This window comes from Sparus aurata, chromosome 10 (genome assembly GCF_900880675.1).
Source record: "Sparus aurata chromosome 10, fSpaAur1.1, whole genome shotgun sequence".
Lineage (NCBI taxonomy): Eukaryota > Metazoa > Chordata > Actinopteri > Spariformes > Sparidae > Sparus > Sparus aurata.
Genome location: NC_044196.1, coordinates 31,539,609 through 31,564,919, shown reverse-complemented (window position 1 = coordinate 31,564,919; position 25,311 = coordinate 31,539,609). Strand labels below are relative to the sequence as shown.

The following is a 25,311-nucleotide window of genomic DNA, read 5'->3' as shown; positions in this document are numbered from 1 at the left end:
GCTGAGATTGTCGGTGTAGTCTTAAGTTTCCCTTGTAAAGATGAAGAATAAAAGCAGTGCTGTTGAGGGGAATGGAAAAAAAAAAGCTTTTAAAACCTGGATAATTTATTCAAGAGGTCAGCAGCTTACCTGTGATTTATAATTCTCTGTCCCCGTATACACACTCAGTTCTTGCTGCATGGTGCATCTTAGGAGAAAAATGGCCTCACAGCTTTGTCTTGTGTTCGACTTCCTTTGCTAATGAGAGCCCTCCCCGAGGAAAACCCCGAGACCCACGGAGCTCTCCCCCGCTGCTCCGACAGTGGCTGATGTTTACCTCCCGAGTTCAATCTTTTTGACACAATCTGCAGAGAGCTAAGCGAATTAAAGATTTTTTTTTTCTGATAGCGAAGCACAATGCTCTCTGCCAGCAGACAATGAAAGGATTGAGTTGGCAAACGGTGAGATCAGTGTCGTTTTCATGATCAAGGGGGCTGCTGGCTTACGGTACGGATGGGACTGTTTCCAGAGGAGTGGGCTGTGATGTCGAGCGAGCGGCTCCTTTTTGGGGGGGGGGGGACGGTACTCTTTGGAGCTAATCTGCATGGGATTGAGCGCGGTACCAGAACCTAGCTGTTTAGCTGCACGGTGGTTCCGTTGGCCACGCCGCTTGTATCAAAACTCAATTAAAATGATTCACTCGCTTTCCTTTGTGCCCGTGCTACCTGCCGTTTTTTCAGGTGTGCTAAAATGTTGCGGGCTCTAACTCTGCTTCAGTGTTGAACTCACATGTAAGAGTATTTCAGGTGTACTCCACACGTCTTGTATGTCACATTTTGTTGCTGTATACTCAACAGTCTGTTCTGTTGGGTTTTGACATGTATTTGGAATTGTTTGAGTTGCTGACCTTTTGCTAACTTTTGCATTTTCTCTCGGTTGCAGCTACAGAAAAGAGAGCGCTCTTGCCGCTTTTATGTTCAGGTATTTGGACCAGATTTTCTCTTATACCCTTTTCTCCCTCATTGTGCCGTCATTTTCACCTTCACCACATAATTTGTGAAGTGATTTGTCAGAAGTTTGACCTTTTGAGGTTGAAAAAAATAATAGAAGTATTGAAATACAAAGCCGCGGAGCTGCGGATTTCTGGTAATGCTCATGTTAAATCAAAGGGTCAAATTTCATTATATACATTTGCGTCCGAGTAATAACACCATGTCCTTACACCTACATGTGTGTGTCATATGTCATCGATTTCCCCTGCATGGAGATGTTGTGGTGTTCCGCTTCGGTTACTAACACGTTTGGCCTGAGCACGAGGCTGAGAATTTCTATAATTTATAAATGTGGAGTTCTCTGGTTTCCCAATTTTGTTAAGAATGCCCCAAAACTATCACATCAGCACTGCTTCCCAGTGAAATAACCCTGATAAGTGGATAACATCAGTCAAAAAATTGAGCTCTCAGGCGTGTAACACACTCCTACATTTCTCAGCAAATGCTTAAGAGCCAAAAGAAGTGACCTCATTATGCTCACAAGTCAGCTTCTAACTACTAAGTCAGCCAAAGTCATGGCATGTTATGATTCCCCCTGATGCATAATACATACGTGTCCTAATTTTGGGGGGTCTCTATCGCCCTCACTCAGCTATTTCTCGGGCTACTGAGTGATTTTGTCATCCCCGGGGTGACATTTTGGCTGTCATCAGAATCATTTCCACCTTGACGAGAGAACTGTGCAAGAAGTTGACATCCCTGTCTTCCATACAGATGGCTCCAATAAAGCGGCACATTAGAGCCAGATGTTGTTTTATGTGTATGCTCCGCAGCGCTCGTGTTGAGCAACATGCATTTGCCCCGATTCCCTCAGGCATGTCGGAAGGCAAATGAAATGCACGTCTGTATACGGCTGAGCGTGCTGCACGTGTGCAGATGGGTTTGTGAGGGCGAGATGCTCAAAGGATAAGGCTGATGGTATTCTGTATTTTTCTTATTGTCAGTGAATGCAATAGAAAGAGCAACAATCAACCGACACCTGTCGACTATCTGTGTAGCCGAAGCCTGAAACAGCTCATTCTTCTGTGCCTTACGCCTCCGTTGTAGACCAAAGGAAAGAAAAAGCATGTTATTGAGCTGCCACATTGAAATGGATGATATGTCACTGCAGTACAACAAACACGGCAGCGTAGGTTCATCAATCCGCAGCTGGAAATCCTCCACACATGTTGCAGTATTTACTTCTGTTTTAGCTGAAGGAATAAATAGGTCTTTTTTTAAAAGATTAAGTTTATATATTTATATATAACTGTGACCCATTAGGTTTAATCAGTCATTGCATACAAGCGTGGCTGGGACATTTCTAAAGTCTAAAAAGAAGTATGTGTACTGTAGGTTTCAGCGATTTCAAGGGATATTTTGGCAATACAAATATAGAAAAACCACTGAAAAGGTGCAAATCACAATCTTATTCCCAAATTAATCAGAGCTTGCTAAAAACGAACACGCTCATAACAGCTCATTAATATCAGAATGAGGATCGGCTTTTATTGAGCAAGTATGCGTGCACACGTTTAACAAGCAAGGCTAAGAAAACTAAACAAGAAAAGAAAAGAATGACAAAAGAATAAATAATTATAAAGTGTACATAGGGTGGATGGAATATGTACATATACATTATGTATAGCATGCAGGATTTATATTGACAACAGTTGTACAGCGAGGAGGTTAATGACAGTGACAGTGCTCCAATTTAACTTTGAACTCATGTAATACAAATTAGATGTAACATTTACATGCAATAAGAATACCACAAGTCGCTGTTTTTAGGCAAAAACAAAGAGAAATAACATGCACACCTCTCCTCTGCTTCCAGTGCGTGCAACTGTGTGCATCTGTGTTTTGTACACTACCATTCATGACTGTACACGCTTGCTCAGCCGTGCGCCTCCTCCTCCGTTCCGTTCCCTCGGCGGGTCGACAAATTCAAACAACAGTGAAGAGCTTTCACTTGACGAACCGGAATAATGGAGCAACATCTGTGGCCTTAGGTAAACACAGGCATTGACTGTGCGCGCCGCCTGCCTTTCAGGGACTTTCATTGATTAGGGAAATTTGGCAGTGTTTTCTCCAAGCGGGCCCTGGTGGTTGACATAAGTGGGATTATCAGAGGAATACAAAGCAAATGAGAGGTGCACCTGCCTCTGTCGTCCCTCTGCTCGGAGACCACGCGCGGCGCAGAACAAAAAGACTTCGCCGGTACTTTGGGAAGCGGCAGAGTGTGTTAGCGCAGGTGTGGTTGTGGTGAAGTACTGCAAAAAACAGAATGCAACACTTGAGATTCATGTCTAATGAGATTGAGGGCTTTTAGCTCGCCTGAGTGGCGAACTAGCACGTAGATGACACTTGAGTTCACCTTGTGCTGAGGTCTTCATCTCGTTAGGGAATTTAAATGCAAAGAGCCTCGTTTTGCCGTCTCGGTTACATATTCACAAGCTCCCCGCCTCTGTTGATGCTGTGCGGATGAAACAATCATTAAGTCTAACTACTTCGGAATCTTTCTCGGCGGTTCACAAACAGCGTTCTCCGCCACGTGTCATAGCCGGTTTATTCCGAGCGAGCAGGATTTGGCCCCGATAAAGCTACAAAGTGTCTAATGATCAACTCGCAGTGTTCAACATTTCCCCTGCAGGAATGTTTCTCTGTTGTGCCCTTTGATTTTCGAACAAACATGATAAAAATAGCGGCCTGCCTCCTGTGCCTTTTGGTTGTATTAATGGCAGCGTTTTCATAGGCAGTGACATTACGGTCGTCCAATTACTGTGATTATGTCCATCTATATTTTACCAAGGCTAAAGTCAAACACGCTAGCCACGATTGGCTTCTTCTGCTGGCTTTTATTTTGTTTTTAGGGGAGCGAAAGATAGTAGGATTTACGGCAAATTATCCCATGAATACCACTCTTTCAACGCATAAAAAGATCAGATAATATCTTGTGCTTTAGTAGGAGCCAAGTGAGAGTGAATTTGCAGGATACAGGGAGGATATTGAGCTCCGACCCCTCATTAAAATGACACCTTTGCATGCAAAGAAGACTAGGGGGAGTGTCACAGCGCGGGATGACCTTAGAGCAGGCGAAACGGAGGGAGGCTCCTCGTTCGGGGTTGTAACGAGATGATAAAATTTCCCTGGTAGTCAATTTGTCAGAAGATGAAGATAACCACATCCTCATAAACAGAGACCTCCTCATCTCGCCTGCAGAGAAGAGCTCTGCCTGAATAATCCGGGTGAGCCGGAGTGAGAGCCGGTGGGGAGAGTGGGAAGATCTCTCAGACGCTCCGGAATTTACATTTACATTCATGAACTTCACATAATCTCACATTATATTTGAACGATCTGTTCGTCTTCACGCAGTTCATATATAGATATTGTAAATTCCTAAATAAAAGCCAATATTCAAATAATGGTCGTCTCTAATAAAACTCAGATGGCCAGTAAAAACAAACAGACAGTGATTGGCTGGTTGACAATATTGAGCAGGGCTACAGAGACATGAGACACTCACCAATCTGCTGCGGGTGTGTCGGAAAATGATCGTTCACTCATTAAATCCACTCGCCTCTAAGATGCTGTTTTATTGAGCAGCGTTATTAACCCGACAAATCCTTCACATGTTTCAACTTAAAAGTGCACGCGCAGCGAGGTGCAGTCATTAATACCTTTCCAAAGTCATTTTTCATAGAAAAAAGCCTTGTAGACACTAGAGAGATGCCCTTTGGCAGTGAAAGGCTTTTAATGTGAAACGTCTTTGCAGGAAATGTCAAGTTCCGTTGATGTTTAACATGACTGTTGAGGAAAGGCTTTCTTCGAAAATCAAATAAGATGTTCTCATGAAACAGGGAAACATTGCAATAAAGTCATGTCTTCAGATTTCAAATGAAAGTCTGCCCCTCTCTGCCGTTTAGTTAAATGAAGGATTAAACCGAAGACATAAGACAAAGAGCACAAAGGTAATCCCTCAGGAACTCACATGCACCCCGCTTACGACAGAGAAGAGGTTTCATGAAATATTAAACAAGACGGTTGTAGGGATTCTCAAAGAAGACAGATGATTTGACTAGCAGGTACAATAAAACACCGTGAATGAAGTACAGAAAAATGATGCAACGGCTTCACCTGTGCCGAGAGACATCGAGCCGGATAGAAGAGGACAGCGAGAACAAGAAATCCCACCTTGTTTGTGTTGTCCCCCCCCCCCCCTCCAACACACACACAGACATTTTGAGATCAGCCTTCAACTTCAGTGAGAGGAAACAAGTGGGAAGTAACAAACCGGGAAACGGGAAGGCAGGAGTGACGAGGAGCGAGGGGACACAGGGGGGAAAAACCAGCAAGCAGAGGGGGTGAGGGGGAGATCAGCCTCAGCCAGAATCAATTTCCCAGACCCAGAGTTCATTTCATCAATCAGCACAGAGATAGAAGCACACACACCGCGGGTTGGCTTGGACTCCTGCCAAGCACACGCTGATGTCCACCTCTCCCTTCCTTCCTTCTGCATCGGTACAAATGGCCCGTGCACTGCAGCTTTTCACGCCCAGTCATCATCCTTGTTCCAAGTGGAACATTCCAGCAGTGAGTCCAGTTAATGATTAGCATTTCCTGATGTACCAGGAAGCAGAATATAGCCTAGATATATATATATATCTATATCTTTTTACTGCTGGCTTACGCTGTTTCAGTGCAGGAAAATAAAGTGGCTAGAAAATGGTTGGGAGTTTGCAGCAGCAGCAGAGCGAGCTGCCGCATTTGACAGATGGAGTGGCAGTGTGCTAATAGCAGTAAAATAGCAGCGAGTCACCATCAGGTCTCTGCGACTCAACCGCACAGACTATGATGATGGCGGCGGTGTGCTGCTTGGGTACATCCCCCCCCCCTCCCCTCTATCTGCGTTTTCCCCACTGAGGCTGGAAATGATGCATTTCTCACACAGATCTCATGAAATTTTTGTAGAATGAGCCCGACGATTTCAAAATGCAATTATCCTGCTCTGTGCGTGAAGACTGAGAGAAACACGATTCCCCATATGGCGGCGGATTACACGGAGGGAGCACAAATAGAAACAGGCAGTGTTCTGGTAATGGAATTTCATCATGGCGATGGCTGTCTGGTTCATGTAAATATATTCAAACTAAAATAAAATGTTATTATTCAACCATTAACCAACCAGCCACCCATTACTTTAAGTCACGTGATATCCAAGAGATCACTGTTTGGTCAAGCTAGCTTTTTTTGCGTAGATTTAAACCCACGAAGAACTTCCATTTTGGTGGTTGATTCTGGCGCCCTCTGTGGACAAAAGCGGTATTGTTTCCACCATCTTCAATATAACGTGGCCGGAGGAATTAGGATCTGCTTGTCTGTCTGTTGCTCCCCCCCATGTCAAATGTCTAATAGTAACATGACTGGTGTGCCAAAGCAAACAACCACGAGTTAAAGTTTAAGTGTATTAACTGCAATATGAGGGTAGTGAAACAAAGTAAGCTTGAGCTTTGTTGAGCTCACAACATCAACATTCCTGAGTAATATTACATCTTCATGATAATAAAGCAACACAAAGATAAAGCACGGCATTAATACCAACATAACTGTTGCGTTATTAACCAGTTATTCTGCTAATGTACCAACAGACGACAGAGCAGCGTCTTTCAAAAGCTGTAACGTAATGACTTATTATTTTGTGGATAGTCCGATCCAGGGACAGGCATTAAAAATAACTATAACAGTCATATAGAAATAGCCAATCTTCCTGCTGATGGCCTCGTTTGCCTATATAGGTCAGATAGAGGTATAACATGCTCGTCAGTGAGCGTCACTAGGCTAGCCGCTTCCCAGTGTTTCCAGGCCGTTTCTTAAACCAAGCCAATGGGGAGTAGTATCAATCTTTCTATCCGTCTTTCACCAAGAGAGTGAGTGAGCCACTTTGGAACTGAACTAAAACACTGTAAACATGAGCTGTCATGTGGTGTTTATGTTTCAGCAGTCCACTCCAGAATTCACCTGGTCCAGCACTGACATAAAAGGGCTTTTTGGATTTCTATGTCGCCACTTGGATTAAGCTAAACCCATCCATTACCTTAATGTCCCATAAAATGGCTTTTAGATCTTTTTTCTTTCTTTCTGTTTTATTCAATTCAAGGGGCTCTGTGGAACTCTGTGTTGTCCTAGCCGTTAGTTTATGTTGGCTCAGTCCATTTCTAAACTTACTCGGGTTCGTAAAGGCAACCGAGCGAGACGGGGATGGTCTCATTTCTCCCATCTTGTTACAATCCGCTCGCTGCTCTGACTGGCCACACGTGTCCATAAACAAAGTGAATTATACATGTAGAACGCTACAAATAATTTACACAGAGTCCCTTTAAATTGCCGGTTGGGGCACAATTTTAGTTTTTTAGATTGTTATTGTCACGGTCTACATGGACGAAGCAGGAGAGGAGTGAAATGACGGACCGTGTTCATTTGACAGCTCCAGATATTTTGGCAATGCTGTTGCCAGAAAAAAAAAAAACACATCTTTGACACACTTCACACTGCTCATGAGCTCAGAGATAAACACTTACCCAGAGGTTTGATGCGAAATGAGGGGTTGGCCAGACCAATCCAAAATCTATGATGATATTTTATTGGAAAGGCTCTCAGCATATTCCCCCGGGTGCAAAATCTGTCAGGAGAAATAATTTGACGCCTAATAAATAGAGGAAGTGGAGGCTTTGGTATAAACACATGTAAATACGCAGATTTGACGTGTATTTGGCATCAGAGCCAGAGGTGGGATTTTGAAAATATTGAGATTTGAAAAATATTAGAATCAGGCTAAAAAAAAACAAAAAAAACAACCTCACTTTGGATGATTCTCATGTTTTTGATAAAGTCAGGACTGTGCTCCTTTTTGGGGGGGGGGGTTGAAGAATTTGCAGATGAATTAGGCCAAAAAAAACAACAAAATGTGTTCTTGAAAAAGTAGTTTGACATTTTTGAAAATAGACCACTTGTTTTGCTGAAATTAAACCATGATTAAAACCACCCTCATGTCCGTGCAGTAAATAAGAAGCCAGCATCTGTCAGCCAGTTAGCTTGGTCGCTGCGGCTCAGGGGGAGAGCCAGCGTCCTGTTATCAGAAGGTCGCTGGTCCGATTACCCTGGTCTGCATTTGGAAGTGTCCTTGAGCAAGATACTGAACCCCAAACTGCTTGTGCCGCCATCAGTGTATGGATGTATGTATGGATTACTGTAAGTCTCTTTGGACAAAAAGTGTCTGATAAATGCCCTAAATCTAAATGTAGCTTAGCTTAGCTTAGCACAGAACTAGAAACAGTGGAAACAGCTGCTTTTCTGTGTCTAAAAGTTCAAATATGTATGCTAGCACCTCTAAACCTCACAAATGAACACATGATAAGTTGTTTGTTTGATCTGTACTTGGATAAATAGTGCTAAGCTAAGCTAACTGGATGCTGGTGATGATGATGGTATCAATTTTGTTATTTAACCACCTGCAAATAAAGTAGAAATATTTCACAAAATGTCACTAGCACCTCGCACTAATGTGTTTCGTGAAAAATCCCAGAAAAAAAGATATGAAAGACACACGAATCCTCCGAGACAAACTTTAATAACACAAAAAGGCCATTCTTCACTCAGTACCTCAGTGCCTACAGTTATTTTACTTCTTTAAATTGTTGGTAACAGCAGTATCCATTGTTGGCAACAAGTAGTTTTAAATAAATACTTCCAATTGATGATTATAACTCTAAATGAGACACTTTTTTGCCTACACTTGATATGTAGTGCCTGTATCATTGAGTCACCTGCTTTCCAACATGGAGCCGATACTCTCCAGTCTTTATATCATAATCTCATTCTCCGGTTTGAATGAGGGGAAACTGGCACGCTGCACGCATATTAATAACAGTAATGAATAACTTGCAACACAGAAATCTATTGCATGTCCAAGTGCTGCACCGTGAGTGAGTTTCCACTTTATTGCATTCTTCGGATGATCGTATAAATGCCAGAGGGGCCAGTAAGAAAACTGATCTCCATTCCAATATTAATTTTTGATGCATACTGTATCTGCCCTCGGTTGTTTTATTTACTCTTGTTTATCAATTATCCATTGTATACTCCCTCACCATCAAGTTTCTGACCCCTCCCCGTGGCTTTGGGGGGGGGGGGCTATTCTTCGCTCTTTGTCTTTCTGCATGCAAAAAAAAAAAAGAAGAAAAAAAAAGACAGCCGCCTGTGTGAGTCCATCAATCCTTTCTCTGAATAACCGTTACTTCAGTGTTTTAAGAACTGTTGGGGGAAAAAAATGTAGCGGTGGCGAACAAAGGGAAAAGAGAAATGTCAGTGCCTGAAGAAAAATAGCTCCTTAATTGAGAGTGAATCAACCTCTGCCTCGAGCTGAATGTCAAAAGGTGTGATTGGAGATTGGCTGCAGATAATGAATAATTACATCAAAGATGCCGGGGCTGCCTGCGCGTGCGTACGTGGAGATGTTTTTGTGCACAGGAGTTTGTCTACGTGCCGTATACTAGCAGGTGCAGAGGTGTGTGTTCACTCTTGCGTCAGTCTTCCACAGTGTGTGTGTGTGTTTGTGTGTGTGTGTGTGTGTGTGCATGTGCCTGGATGTGGGCGGCTTAATGTGTGCAGGGTATGTTTTGAATGAGGGAAAGCCAGCTGGTGCTGTTTGAAATTCTCTGCCAGCGCCAGTGAGTTGAACACAATCAGTCCTCCGTCTTCTCCTGCTATCACAGTCATTTGAAACAAACATACAACTTAAGAGTATAAGGTAATTGGGTCGTACATCACACTTGTGACTGTAAAGCCCTTTTCTTTTTTTTCTTTTCTTTTTTTTTTCAGGAATTCATTTGACGCACTCGAGCACATGATTTCTCTTATCGCCTTTCGGCTTTATCCCCGTGCTGTTTTTGGAGTCATGCTAAAACTCTTACTCCCTTTCATAATCCGTTGATCAAAAAAAAAAAGGGGGGGATCTAAGCGAAGCTCAGGGAGAAGTTCTGCGCCGTGACGCACCCCGTCTTTAACATACATCACAGCCTCCATCTTCAGGATTACGAGTGTGTCAACCGGCTTTTGAAGAAGTGCGAAAGCAATATCAAAATTCTGAGCGGTTCCTCGTCAGATGTGTGATTCCCTCTCTGAAGCGTCACTGTTATTCAGCAGTGAAGGAACTTTTTAATAATTATGTGTTTGACCACCTGCAGCACTATACTAAAATGGCCTTTTTATTTTATTTTTTACGTTTTGTGCCTCAGAGCAGAGGCACCAGGAGGGGATTGCTCGCTTGACCGATTAGTATTCCACTTATAAATCTTGCCATTGGCATTTTTAAATCTTTAATGGCTCTTAATTTTTCATCTTGTCTTTGTTTCTTCCATGCAGACCAGCTTCGGCATTGTTGTGTCGGAGATTAAGGAAGGCATAATAGTTGTCCTCTGCTATTAATATGCAGGGGTGATAGTTGCTACCGGCGAAACACCTTGTACATCCATTGGAATGTCTCAATGTTGTAGTGTTTTTTGTACTTCTTTGGCGTATTGGGATTGTCTGCATGGAGGAACATTAATCACTCCAATTACGGACTCTAGCCTCAAGTCATGTAAGAGGCAGCCTCTAGTCTTGTAATAACTGGCTCCGGTTCATTTGCATAATTAATTCTTCTACTTAGATATAAAGGAAACAAAAGCAACCTAAGACCATATCCAGTGTCATTACAGATTCAGGTGTTGCCGCTGCTAGTTTATGATCCATGTCCAAAAGCAGAACTTGTAAATGAATCGGAAATAGGGTCATGAAATTGCTCGGCAGAATGATGATTATGAAATTTCCAGCTCAAATGAGAAACAGGCGACGCTTCACGCTCCGTCTTTTGCGCAATCCCGCAGGATTGTGTGATTTGTTTCTCGAGTCCCGAGCTCCACTTTGATCTCGCTCTCGCTCGTATCATACCATTTACCAAATCACCGTGTCAAAGAAAAGCAGTCCCGGGCCAGCTAAGCTTCTTTTTTCACTAAATCGATGATTTGGACTCCTCAGGCCATGGTGGAGACGGTCAACAATTTGCTGCAGCCGCTGGCCCAGGGAGCGTGGAAGGAGCTGAGCACGGGCGAGCAGCTGAGGGCCGCCACCATGCTGCTGGACACGGTGGAGCAAGGGGCCTTCGTCCTGGCGGATAACCTGCTCAAGACGGACATCGTGCAGGAGAACACCGAAAACATCCGTGAGTATATCCTCTGCTTGTGCCTTGCATAATGTGATACTGCAATACCAAGCGTGTCCACTGTGGTGTCTCAGTGCTGCTACCCACGAGAGGTCAGGTTACCCAATTACAGGGTAATTCTGATCATTTTAAACTTGGGACTTGTTTTTTTCATATTTTGGACTGTAAATAAGAAGAACAAAATTTGGAATTGTTTGATTAAATCACCTCAGCCACCAGAAGACAGTCAGGCTGCAGCTTAATCCTTGAGGACAAATGCACTTGTCAAAGTAGGTCCACTGAAAGTGCTTGTTTTTGCCACCGACAGGCTCAGATTGTTATTCTAAGTGTCTGACACCATTATGGAAAGGACCCCTACAGAGATAGACATCTTTGTTAAAGAGTAAGATCTGTCTATTCAAAGCAACCCGACTCTGCTGACAAAAACAGAAATCTGACCTCGCAGAGCGATCTACATATCTACATCTGCTTTAATCAGTCAGCATGTTTGTGTTAATATGTGACTTTGGTGTTCTGAGTGGTTCGGTTTGGATCCAGATGATATATGCATTGTTGTTCATTTCCAAAGATACCAGTTCTTAAAAGTCCAAACTCTGCACATGCATCATTCTATACAAATATCCAAGTCAAATATTCTTAAGCACAACACTTGAATGAGTGTGGAGTGGGGTTCTGAGATATCCTGATTCATGTTTTTGTGCTATGACAATTGTTTGCCAGCAAGTTGCACCATAATATTGTTGTCTTCGTCTGCATGAGTAAACCGTCTTGGACAGAATTAAGTTAATTTTTTACTCAATGCTGCTGGGAAACCGATGATTACCTCAGCCGGGGAAGACTCGACATTGTCAATTACGATATTCAGAAAACTAGATGCAATAGTGGCATTTAGAGCAGCGTCGCGTTTGAAGAGCTGAACGTTCGGTCTCGCTCTTCATAATGTTTTCTGGTGGTGTTGCTCGAGTGTTTCATCCTTCACTGGTCCTGCCGGTTGTACAGGGGTTACAAAGTTCACCGTGCTGTTATTGATCCAGGGTGCTCTCATATTGACAGCAGAGCTCTTGAGACTGTGGAACAAGTGTGAAGGTCACTGGATTAATGCCTTCTCCCTCACAGGAGGTTAAGTTTGGCAGGGCTGCTTATGGCTGATGGCAGTCAGCTGTAAATTGACAATTATCTCAAACGATTGTGTTCATATTAATGTCAATTAATAGTCGGAATTAACTACTAGTCGTGCAGATCGGGGAGCAGCGCTGATTATTCGGTGTATAAATACCAAGTGAGCACAGATAATGGAAGTTCTGTCATTTTCCCCAGTCGTGCTTTTCCAAACTGTTTAAATCGGTTACATCAGAAAAGTAGAATTTATTACACTGAGAAGCATTTACAAAGCATAAAATAAAAATTGATTGAAATAAGCTATGGTGTTGAGTAGGGCAAGGGGAATTAAGGAAACAAAATAATGTGATGATGTATCGTCCTCCTCTCTGAACAAGTGGGGGTTTTTTTTTCCCAAGCTCCTGCTGCCATGGCAACCTAAAAATATAGGTCTACTGACTTAAAAGGAAGCGAGCGTAAGGAGAATTAATAAAAAGGATTTTATTGTATCTGGCACACAATTCATCTGGGTATTAAGGAGATTCTGGGCTCGTTTGGAGAGGGGAATGAGACGATGCCTGCTCAACTCGAGTGAGATTTTATAGCTCATAGTGGTAGCCTGGTTAATTATGTGCTGGTGACATGTTTACTAGGCCTTATCTCTCTGTTTGCGCGGCTTATTTCTTGCAGCCAGTTGGCTGCTGCAATCCCTCATGCCATGCAGGGTAGTTAAATGAGGACAAGGAGGCCCATTTGAACATTGGTAATCACTGCAGCAGCTAATTATTGATCCCTCACTTTGACTTATATCTGAGGTGGAGGGTTGTGTGTGTGCAGGTGTAGTGTTAGCTCGCACACAGTTCACCTGGTAACGCCGCCTCAGTGTCGAGCCGCTTCTTCTGGCTTTAAAGTGAATCCGGAAACACTCAGAGGGCCTTGTTCCAACTTTAGGCTCGAGCCGATAATGAGATCTATTTTCCTCGCTCTCAAAGACGAAGGATATTTCCTCGCCCATTGTGTCTGTGTTTGTGTTTACACCTCGCAGTGCATGTGCTCGTCCAGAGCTTTGTCTGCGCGAGGGCGCGCTTCACTCTCTGCATGGTAATCTTATGAGCAGATTTCTGCCGATTAGCATGTTATTTAAACGGGCTTTGAAGGTGTAGCCTTTGGGTCTGACTACCACTACGGCATCAAAGAAATTCCCTGAAGCCCGTCGTAAGCCCTTTTACACAACCACACAGGGAAACGAGAGTGAGAGGGAGAGAGGGGGAAGAAAAATGCTTCCTTTATTCCGAAGGCAGGCTTGGAATCCAGGGAATGGGGAGCTATCTGGGGTATTGTCTTAGCTAAGTTGAATAGGAATGTATCACCAAAACCCCCTGGCCTTTGCAAAAGCACAAGAGAATGTTAATACAAAGGTTTTTTTTTTTTTTTACTTATACGAGAAAGTATGGGAAGCTTTGGTATGAGAACAGACACAAAGGGAGGATTAGATGTGGCCTCTTCGTATCTTTTCGTGGGCACTAACCTTTATCAAAGACAGACGTGTCATAGTCCACTGACACCAGATCATCAGCTGAATATCTTTACGGGCTTAATGAAGTTTCTGTTTCTCACACTTGACGAGATTGTGTTTCAAGTCGAAGGCCGTCCGCTGCAGACTAATATGTGTTGAATCAACAGTGACTGCCGTCGGCAGAGAGGCGTGGCAGGGGTGAATGTGGCATCATCGACCGTGCAGGTGTAAATGTTCGGACTGATCACGGCTGGATGTCACCTCCTCCCACAGATGAAGTGTTGAACTCTTGTTTCGATAGCTTTACAGCAGCAGTTCTACACCCATGTATACACAAAGGCTGTGGTTGAACTGTGTCATCCTGCCCATGAACTGCATCGCGTCCGTGTGAATCTACGGCTGAGGTGCCACCTTGATAGTCGCAGCTTGTTTCCTGGATACGTCCGTCCTGCTCACCTCTTCTTTTAGAAGTTGACATTTGTGCAGCGTCTGCGGAGCGGTGATTCAGTGGACTCATCTCCGTGCTCTGGGAGTTCATGTGACATTTAGGAATTCCTCGACTTCACACAGGTCGCCCGCACTTCACATGAGAGCACACTCGACCGCTTTATTAAACTGAATTGTATCCCACTATAATAACTTTGATGGAATGAGCTTTTTATTCCAGCTCGGCTCCTATCAGCAGCTCATTTCCCTCTGCTGTATGGCTCCGGAGTCTTTGAACCATAAATTAGGAGCTTGCTTCAGACACAACAGCTGTTGAGCTGCCGCAGAAGCAAGCCTGTCTTCCCTGGCTGGTCTTTATCTCCTCCTTGCATCTCTTGCTCGCTCGCTCGCTCGCTCTTCTCTGCAGAAAGATTCCTTGAAATGATGGCATCTTGTTTTTTTTTTTTCAGAGGGCAAAGGCACCCTTTGTTTTTAGAGAGGAAACAATGTCACCTGAACACTCGATAGTCTCTTGATTAAGAGGCCCGTAGCGAGACGCGAACCACGACTGCACACGGAGAGCTGAGAGGGAGGCAGCGCTTCAAAGCTGCGTGAATCAAGAAAAGGGTGTGTTGCATTTAGTGCTCGTTGGAGATGCATTGATTAATGAAATCAGCTGCTGGAGGAGAATGGCTTTTGGAATCAGTGAAGTGATTGGAAATGCGTTTGAAGGTTTACATACGGCTGCTGGGTGCTGCACTCGTCAGGGCTTTACCTAATGGCACTGATAAGGAATAAGTCACGGAAAGGTCAAGAGCAGATCATGACAATGTGTTTGTTCTGTGCTTCTGCCTCCCGCTCACAAGACATTCATAAACGCTGTTTTCAGAGTTTATGTGTAAACAGTTTGTGTAAAGAGGATGCAGATTGTATACTTTGTTACAGAAAACACAACGAAGGAGGCGGGGAAATGACTGCTCTCACCAGGCTCCTCCTGGATAGTGATGTTTTTAATAAAACACCGTCGACAGGCGTTTTTTGTCTCTGTTTCCCATGATTGTATTATCAATGTCCGTTCGTGTCCGTCTAAATACAGACATCAATTTCGTTCGTCCACAAACTCAAATACTCTAATTAAAGCTAACGTGGTTGAATGCATCATTGATTCCAAACATCTCAGGCTCCATCATCTCCCTAACTGTCAGAGGCCTAAAGTACCGTGTACATGAGTAGAGGAGGGACAAACACTCCTTTTTTAGGAAATACCTGTGAACATGTGGACAGAGCCTCATTGGAAACTGCTTTTGATGACACAGCTTATGGAAATAGTTAGAAATGTGTTAACCAGGACCGCTAAAGTTATTAAAACATTGTGTTTTATTAAATATTGTTTTTAGCTTTGAACAGAGCCAGGCTAGCTGTTTCCCTCTTCTTCTAATCTTTATGCTAAGCTAAGCTAATGGCCACCAGGCTCTGGCTATATATATACATTGCACAGAAAACAAGAGTGCTTTCAGTCTTCTCGAGTCTTAGCATGAAATTTAACAGCCATATTGTTCATGTTGTTGAATGTTTCTTTTAAGACCTCAGTTGGAATATTGCACCCTGTTGTGAGCCTCCAGTTCCTTGAATATTAAGTATGCAGCTCTTTTTAATGTCTATGAGCTTGTGTGTCATTAAAAAAAACAAAAAACAACCTTATTGTTTTCTTAATGCTGTTTTTGCTTGGGTTTGCTCTGTCCTTCTGTGTGCAGAGCTGGAGGTGGCGAGGATGAGCACGGACGGGAACTTGCCCGATCTGAAGTTTCCACAAACGGGTGGGCAGGGCAACTCCATCCACCTCTCAGCTAACACGCTGAAGCAGCATGGAAGAAACGGTGAGTAGTCGAACCTTTGAACATGCTTTTATGGGCCCCCTATTGTTGATTTGAAGTGTAATCATGTTTCATGCACAGCTCCAGTCAGGGTGTTATTCAGGCTTGTGATAAAATAGACTAAATGTGACTTGGCTAAAATAGAAAAACTGGTGTAGGACTTGAAAAACTCTCTGGCACCCGCTGTAATTAATCAAAAATTCCCTTTTTTTTTCACATCTGGATGTGGCATTGCGTTGGGACTGCAGGGGTTTTGTCGGAATTCCATTACAGATGCCTTTGAATAACTTTCAATTTGCTTCTCGAATCCTTTGTTGGGCTGCATAAAAAGCACAGGGACCGTTCTGCAGTCTTCAAATAGGACCCTGGCTGTAGAATTAGTTACACTCGAGCACTGCCTCTAAACTGTAAATGAGGCAGTTAGACACAATACACAGCTATCGTCAGGAGCAATGCAGCCCCGTTTTTAGACTTTATTATCAGCTCATGCAAATCAGAATCGACTCAAGCTGCGCCCGATGCCTCTCAGCTGGATGACTAAGTCAATGTCCAGCCGTGCCCGGGCGGATCATTATAGCAGGGTGGCGGATATTTTCCCGCCATCCAGCGCTATAGCACCCAAATTGTTTTCTTTTCATCTGAGTGAGTGATCTCAGTCGCGGCGGGAGGGAACTCTCTTTCATATCAGTGCTCAAAAGTGAGACGGCAGGAGGGGAAAGAAATGCGTATGAGAGAGAAGGAGAGGAGGAGATTATTAACAGGGAAAATGCCCGTCTTTGTCCGTGCCAGTAGCAGAGCGCTAACCACATTATATGGAATGCTGGATTGAAATTACCGTTTGTCGAATTCAGAAAAGACTTCTTTATTTTTTTCTCTCTCTCCTGTGGAAATATTTTGGCAGACTTGACACTGGACAGTTTTACAATGCACAGTTACTGAGTCATGAGTGAAAATATTTCAAGCATTGCTTTTGTTATTCTCGCCAGCATTTCTGAAGTTCACCAGCGTTTATCATCCATTTAACTAGCATAACAAAGCTGCGCTTGTTCGTGGAAGAAACCGTCCCAAATTGACCATCTTACACATTCTACCCACATTACTTTAGTCGACACTGTGTGGCCAAAAGTGTGTGGACACTGTGCAAATGCAGTGGATTTTGTCTTTTTGATTTAGGCCTATTTGTCTCTAGATTAGGTGAAATTATTGGTTCTATTTAAGGGAAATCCTACAGCATACGGTGATAACGTCATAATGCATTTATTAGGCATTATAAACTTTATAAGTGTTTATAGTCGAGCATGACAACTTTTTACAAGGTTCTAAGTTTTGCAATAAACTTGCAGTCAGCTGCACTGCTTAATGTATGATGCCTCATAATTGTGTCATAGTGTCATACAATTGCTAAAAACCTATACAGCAGTAGGCTATGAAATATTATTGATGTTTTATAAATCATTATTCCATTTCAGAATCTGATGATTTATACTGTTATGATACGTTATAGCTTATAACTGAATTGTAATATGTATGAATGTGTAGACATGACATTGAATGTGTCACCAAAATGGTTTTCTACATGTGGTTGCTGCTGTCTGCCTATAACGAGATATGGCTTAAATAGGTTTGATGTAATGGTTAGCAACATGAAGCACATTTTGAAAACCATTGATGCATAATTACCTTTGATGGCAGCTGCGTTGTCGGCAGCTGCAGCTTAGTGTTTAAATGTCATTTTGGACATCCTGAGTGGCCAACACCTTTGGGATGAGTCGGAACAGTCGCGCCGCGTCGGGGTGTCCACATGCTCCTGGCAGCGTGGCATTTTCTTTACTCAAGTGTCACTTGTAGAAGACTGAACAATTCCCCCCCCCCCCGACTGTCCTCTTGCAGGTGAGATCCGGATAGCGTTCGTCCTGTACAAACACATCGGCGTCTACCTTTCGACGGAGAATGCCAGCATGAAGCTGGGTAGCGAAGCCATGTCCACCAATTACTCTGTCATCGTCAACTCACCGGTTATCACGGCTGCCATCAACAAGGACTCCAACAAAGTCTACCTGTCTGACCCTGTCATATTTACCATCAGACATCTACAGGTAATTTCCTGTCTCTTTATGTGAGTCTGTGTCGAGGCGTGTTTTGTTTTTACTTTGATGTTACTGCCTCTGCATTTAATGTGCTTTTTATCTATTTCCCCCGTACGTACACACGCACTCACACCGGCGCACACACTTTTGTGATGGAAGTCTTTCATCATATTTATGTTTTATTTTTTCATCCCTGAAGTGCAACAAAACTGTACAAATCCAATCTCCAACCAAGAAAACAAAGTTAATGTTGAGAAGTTTTATTCGGAGAAGGGTGTGACAACGGAATCGCTCACAAGGTGATGCATGTTGTTGTTTATTAGCTTGAACAAATACCTGCCAGATCTCCAGAACAAATATCAGTCATATCGAGGCTCAGCGGAGGCCGCTTAGTCATTGTGGGGAGTCGCGACTTCTCCCTCCTGACTACATTATCTTCTCCACACTCTGCTACCCTCGAAATATCCCTGTTTTGTCTACGAACGGCGCCTTCAGCGATTATCAGGGATGCTGAGCATCCATAAGGGAACTGCAGCGGGTCTCATGTGTAGGAGGGACCTGGAAAGGAAGCAACAACGGCAGAATTTTAAAGACGCACAGAGAGCGCAGAGGGATGAGAGAGTAAGAGGACGGTAGCTCATGGATGTCAGAATGAAATGGTGGGAAAATGTCAGGGGGCAGTGTCAGCGCAGTTATTGCTGGGACTCACCTGCCTTAAGTGTAATTTGTAATTTGGACTGTGCATCCGGTAATTTTACTGTTGTTCTAATGTTGGGGCGCTGGCGCTTTTATAATCTCTCCCTGCTCCGATCGAGTCATTTCAATAAAACAGTGCCCTTTTGGAAGGAGTGTGTTTTCTGTACAGCAGCTTCCTTCGCTCATAACACTGTGATTGCACCTCGAAGAGCTGCTGCTGCCGGATCTGTCGCTTCATCGCGCCGAAGTTGCCGTAAACACACAGGCATTTCCGTACACTGCCGAGTGCATTTGGTGCACACATGGGGCCGTGCAGTTAATCATTTATTAATCATGATTGCAATTCACGGCTTCTGCAATTAATTCGACGTCATTGGATGCAATATTGATGTTTTGCATGTAGAGCGCTTTCTCCGGCGCATCATCTCAAGGGCTCCCTGTTCTCTGGTTAACTGGTAAAGCGGTCGGAGGTGTTATTAAGAGAATTCTCTGCCTCTCAGGGAATAGCTGTGTCTGCAAGCTAGAACCTTTCCCTGTTCTCTTCTGTTAAAGCATAAAGCCTTTTCATTCGGTGCATGCTGCTCTGGTGTTGCATGTGGACAAAATGGAATAATTGCGTTAATCGTTTTGAGTTTTGGACACAATAACGCGGCCCAAGATGAACTGAACATGATTATGCATAGAGGAAATAGTGTGTTTAAAGTAGAATATGTATTGTACCTGCAGACAGTAATTGTTTATCTCAGGCATGTGTAGTCGACTTCAACTGTACCCTTGAAAATAATCCCTAAACATCTCTATTTTTATGGCTTCCCACATTTATGTACCCCTCCCAACCGTGAGGTTTTGGATCACCACTCTTCTAGGCTGATGATGTGTCCTCCAGTTATTGTTTTGCTTCCTTGCCTCACCACTTAATGGGACCAATTAAAGCCATTAATGGGACAGCGGGTCATCTTATCTCTTTGCGGTGGAATATTTTACACAGGGTCCGCTCGTGTGAAGGGTAAACTCAATCAGCTGCAAATTTACATTCACAGAGGATAAACCTTATTAGGCTAATTACCCTGACAGCGAGTGTGAAACTCTTAAACAACTACAGCTCCTCGCGGTGTTTATGGTTAAGAAAGCAGATATGTTTAACCTTGGACGCTGTAAGTCATAAAGGGAAGGATGGGTGTGAGTGTGCTCTGCTTTGTTTTCCGGAGCTACAAAAGAAAAGTGGGCTCAAGAGGCAGAGGCATCTATTTATCAGCGGTTATGTTCCGCCGTGCCTGCGTGTTGCCCAACGTCGCGGATTACTTTTTATGAAATGGCAGGCGAGATAGCGGGGAGGCGTGCTTGTCGTTAGCCCGGCGCGGACAGCGGTGGTGCCCATTAAACAGTGGGGCAGTCCATTCTCACGCAGTGAAAGTTAAAGAGAAAGGTCAGAGAACACAATGAAAGACAGGCATGGGGCCACTCGATGCCGTATGACCGTAAAACCACCTGCTATTCACTTTAGAATGGATACAGATTACAGTGCACACAAAGGAACGTAGAGCAGACGAAGCTAATGTGTGATTTACTCCAGGATGGTCTGATTGCACTGATTTATTCATGATTTATCGTTTTTTCCTCCTTCAACAGCAGTCTGAGGAGAACTTCAACCCCAACTGTTCGTTCTGGAGCTACTCCAAGAGAACCATGACCGGTTACTGGTCCACGCAGGACTGCCGCTTGCTGGGCACCAACAGGACGCACACCACATGCTCCTGCACCCACCTCACCAATTTTGCAGTCCTCATGGCCCACGTGGATGTCAAGGTGAGCCGCTCGACGGGGCGTTTTTTGTCCTCAGAAATGTGCAATTTCACCAAAATGCAGCTGAGAGAAATGAAAAGGCATTAATCCATCACGGTTCACTCCGCCAGTCCATTCCAAGATGATTGGCTGACAGGAAAAGTAAAGGTCCAGACGGTGGAAGGCATTGTGAAGCAGAAACCATCCCTTCTGTTGCTGTTTGGTGAATGTATGTTTGATGTTTCCCGTGCTTTTTAGTTCAGACGGAGAAAATTGACGGAGCAGTTTTCTGACCTTCGCAGCACTTTGTAGACTAACATTTAAAGTGCCAGCGTACACACCCTATTCATATAGCGTCAGACAAAGACCCCGTCAGTGTGAAGCGTGTATTGATTGCAGCCATTTTAAACCTCCAATGTGGAGCCCAAATATACGATTGGTGTTTTGTGTGCTATACAATGCCTGTTGAAAACACATTTTATACATTGCTTTTATGGGAGAAAAAAAAATGTTTTGGCCTTTGAACCTTTTTGAAACTCTTCATAAAGCATCAGAACAGGCCTTTACTATACTACAACAGCAATATCTCTTTATCTAAACTGCTGCTGCCTCGCTTTGTCCGACCAAAGGTGGGAATTTTGGTGAAATTGTATAATAACCAGATACGTCTAAATCCGATTAATCTCTTATCGATATCTTACCTTATCTCACTTTCTCCTTAACGAAGACTAATGCGCAAAACATTTACTGCAGGTAGTCATTAAGCTAAATGTTTAATATCTAATCCCTGACAAAGAGTTATCAGTTGTCATTCTGGGAGAAGATTTATACCAACCTCGCGCGTGCGCTAATTAGGGAGCTAGGTCGTGCAGACGATTAGCTTATCATGAAGAGTAGAAGTAGAGAGGTTCAGCCAGCCTGCCGTACTGTGAACAAACTTTGACGTAGTGAAGATTCTGATTTTATTCTTTCACAAACACAAAATATACATATACTCATTTGTGTGCTAAGCTAACAGCCTTGACCTGGAGATGTAGATGGAGACTTTTGGTGTTTTATTTTTTAGATCTGATTCCAAGTCAGTACTATAAACACATTTGTCAAACGAATGTGAAAGCTTTCAGAGATTCTTATTTCTTCTTTCTATTTTATAATCAAAGGACAACCGCTGTAGGTGTTTAGTCTAGAGGAAAACTTTAAAGCCTCAGTATTTGACTTTAAGCTCTCTAAATGTCATTCCTTAAGGGATGTTTTCAGATATATGTCTATTTGCTGAATTGCCAAGAGTTTGGTGAAAACATCATCAGCATGAGAAGAGGACAGGAGGCAGAGAAACTGATTGCCAGACCGATTTTCTTTTGGGTCTTGGACTTTTTCGGTCCGCTTACGTTGTTAATGTAGGGGTTCGTGTTTATTGATTCACGAATTTGCTTTGTAAAGACAGAAGGGAAGAACAAAGAAATCATTCCCCCATGTCGCTATGTTCTCTCCGTGCACAGTGTCTGTTTTGCCTTCAGGTGAGTCACAGCAAAGCAAAGTGAAACTGAGCACAGCGAGCGTGGTGGGGAGTGCTGGAGAGCAAGTTGATTGGGAGGTGCTAATGGAAGTTCTCGCACAGAAAAAAACCTGTTAAAGAAATTGTTAGTTGGCTGTGAGATTTGTGTGGAGTGATTATTGTGGGCAGCACTTACAAAACTGGAAAAACAAAAACCAAAAAAAACAAAGACAGGGAGAGGAGGTGGGTGAACAGAAAACTCAGGAGAGCTGAAGGAGGGAAAGGTCGGAGAATATCGCCAGTCGGGGAAGAAGTTGCGTCGTGGTTTTGATGCTGACGGACGGCTTTATTATTTCTGTCACCAGAAGTTTTGAGGAGCTCGCTGCTGACAGAGCAGACTAGTTCTTGGTATCCGGTATGGCATCTGTGTCTCCAGAGCCTTTCTTCTGAATCAGTCGCAAAAAAATGAAATAAAATAACACTCCAGCTCCGTCCCAGTTGGCTCTTCTCCATGAAACCACTAGACTTTCTTTCACCTCCCTCTCATGGCCAGTCCGACTCTATCTTTCACACACAGACAGTATGCACCTAACCCAATAATCACACACAGAAATCTAAAATTCAATAATAAAAAAAAAAAAAAAATCTTTCAGAGTGAGACGACTCCAGGGGGGGGGGTCGGGGATTGTGTGGCTCCCTTCGAGCAAGAGAGAGCCCCTGATTGTCACTGAGCAGCGTGACTTTTGGACCCGCTAAGCTCTCTGCAGAGCCGAAGCCGAGTCTGGAATAGAGAGGGAGTCGCGAAGAATGGGAGCCTTCACGCGATGAAAGCAAAGCAGCAAAAAAAAAAAAGAAGAAGAAGAAGAGAAGGAAAAAAATAAGGAGGCAAGTGAAAGGAGCGCTTTCAGTCAAGTCAATCCCAAACATTCCTCGGCAGAGAAGAAGTGGACAGTACTTACACCCCATCTCTGAGTGATAGCGCTTTGCTTTTTCCTTTTTCTCTTTTTTTTTTCTTTTTTTCTCACCCTCCCTTATTCTTTATCTTTTCCACTTGGATGTTATAAAAGGCAGCTCGTTGGAAGGTGCCACTGAATGGGAGATACGGAGGCTTTTTATTTGACAAACTGTCACCGTGTTGTAGCTGAGAACACAGTGAATGGAGGGAAAGTGGGAGTGTGTGTGAGAGAGAGAGGAGCAGAAGGGGGGAAAAAATTTCATAAATTGAAGAGACTATCTGTTTTTGTATCCATGGCAACAGCGCATACCACCACTGATCTCTGCATTGTTATTACTCATTACCCTCAGAGCAACAGATTATATTCTAACCTTGTTTATTTCTCAGTGGCATCTCTGAAAGAGAAAAAAAAAAAAGAAAAAAAACAGATAGGCATGCTGTAATTACAATTTTGCTTCGGAGGATCGAGGCTCGCTACAGTAACACCATCATCTTTCATCTTGTTGGGGTTTTTTTTGTGGAGGGGGGGGGGGGGGGGGCGATGGATCGTATGCACGCTAGTTTGGAATAATGACGGCGCTACATGCAGAGATCTTTATGTTCAGCTCGATAAGATGTCAGCCCTGTCGCGCTCGTAGTGTTGCTTTTTTTTCAAGCGTGATTGCATTCGAAGTGCCACGTACTTCACGCCAATTACAAGTGGCAAAACGCTCGCGCTCGTGACATTGCAAACGCTGTCATTTTGTCCTCGACGGCGATTTTGAAGTTGCCGCGTGGTTTTCCGCGGACGCTTGCGCTCGGAACGGTTTCGACAAGCGAGATTCAAGCGCGTTTTTATGTTACAGCGAGAAAGAAGCCAGCTCTGTCTGGGAAAGTTGATCTCAGGACATCGATTTGTCTCCGAGCTGGATTTTTATACATCATGACGTAACAATCATTATACATTCATTGTAGCAAATCAAACCATATCACTCAATTTCTTGAACTTTTGCATTTCCACGGTCTCACTGACTCAACAGTAAGACCATACATTTGATATAAAAACCCAATATCTGTGTGCTGAAATACTTTTTTAACCACGAGTGCCTTGTAATCAGGCTCCACCTGACATTGATTGTGAGTGTGGGCAAGGTAAAAACCTGGCCCACACATTCATCTTTAAAAGAAACCCTTGAACTCGAGAGCACTGTATGCAGGATTGTTAGACACACTCGGCAGCGGAGGAACTCCAGACTGTATCTCACAGGGATTAATTATGTTTGAAGTCAATTAGTTCCTCGGAATAATTTTTAATTCACATATTGTAGATGTTTGAACATCGTTAGAATTTTTTTTTTTTGGAGTGATTATCTGAAGACGTTTGGAGCCTTGGTGGTTTCCAAAGCTGTGTCCTCAGCCCAGTAACCAAATGTGAAACCTTTTTTTCAACTCGCCGGCTCACAAGAACTCATTAATGTCAGATAGCTGCAGCCAAGCCTCTTGGGTTTCAGGAGTAGGCCCACTCCAAACAGTATCCGTCATATACAGGGTTGTTTCAGGTAACCGCCACTTAGATGATCACAAGGACATGGAGTGCTGTCACCGCCGCCTGCGTCGCCACTCGAGCCCTTTGTTTGCAAATTTTGAGCTATCTAGCCAGAGAGCTGATGCCTCTGACTGATCCTGCAAACCGAGCCGAGAAGCGCCGTTGGCCGCATAAACAAATTAAACTGTACTCACAGATGGCAGCTGCGTGTGAGAGATTATTTCTCTTTTGTATCTTTTTTTTTTTCCGAGTGATTGCAAGCTTTCGGAGCAAGTGACGTGAGGGTGGTTTTACTTTCATGTGACTTTGCAGAGAACGCTAATGATTTTTAACTCGAGATGTCCTGTTACTGAACCTTCAGACATCTGCTGCAAATAAAGACGCTTGAGATGTCTGGGGACTGGATTCACTCCATACGGCTCGATATTGAAAAGTCAGGATTTTGCCTTTGGACTGGTGGCGTTGAACTTGGACGCAAACATTGCACATTAAATCACGTGATCATTTGCAGATTAGCCTCTTTCTTGCGGGAACCTTTCTGGGTCAGTTGAAGGACCACTTTGTCATCGGGGTCAAGATACCCTGATGG

At 43.6% G+C, this 25,311-nt stretch overlaps 1 protein-coding gene across 20 annotated transcripts in view; it reads left to right on the top strand.

Moving 5' to 3' along the window:
- LOC115589634 (adhesion G protein-coupled receptor L3) overlaps positions 1 to 25,311 on the top strand; it is a 204,876-nt gene that overhangs the window by 146,215 nt on the left and 33,350 nt on the right. For 15 of the 20 annotated variants that reach the window (XM_030430649.1, XM_030430651.1, XM_030430645.1 and 12 more), the window contains 5 exons: positions 922 to 960; positions 11,085 to 11,268; positions 16,063 to 16,185; positions 18,073 to 18,278; positions 20,595 to 20,771. In XM_030430649.1, the coding sequence (XP_030286509.1) occupies positions 922 to 960; positions 11,085 to 11,268; positions 16,063 to 16,185; positions 18,073 to 18,278; positions 20,595 to 20,771 (729 nt within the window). The remainder of the gene's footprint in view (positions 1 to 921; positions 961 to 11,084; positions 11,269 to 16,062; positions 16,186 to 18,072; positions 18,279 to 20,594; positions 20,772 to 25,311) is intronic. The other 5 variants (XM_030430661.1, XM_030430665.1, XM_030430650.1 and 2 more) reach the window with 1 other exon arrangement.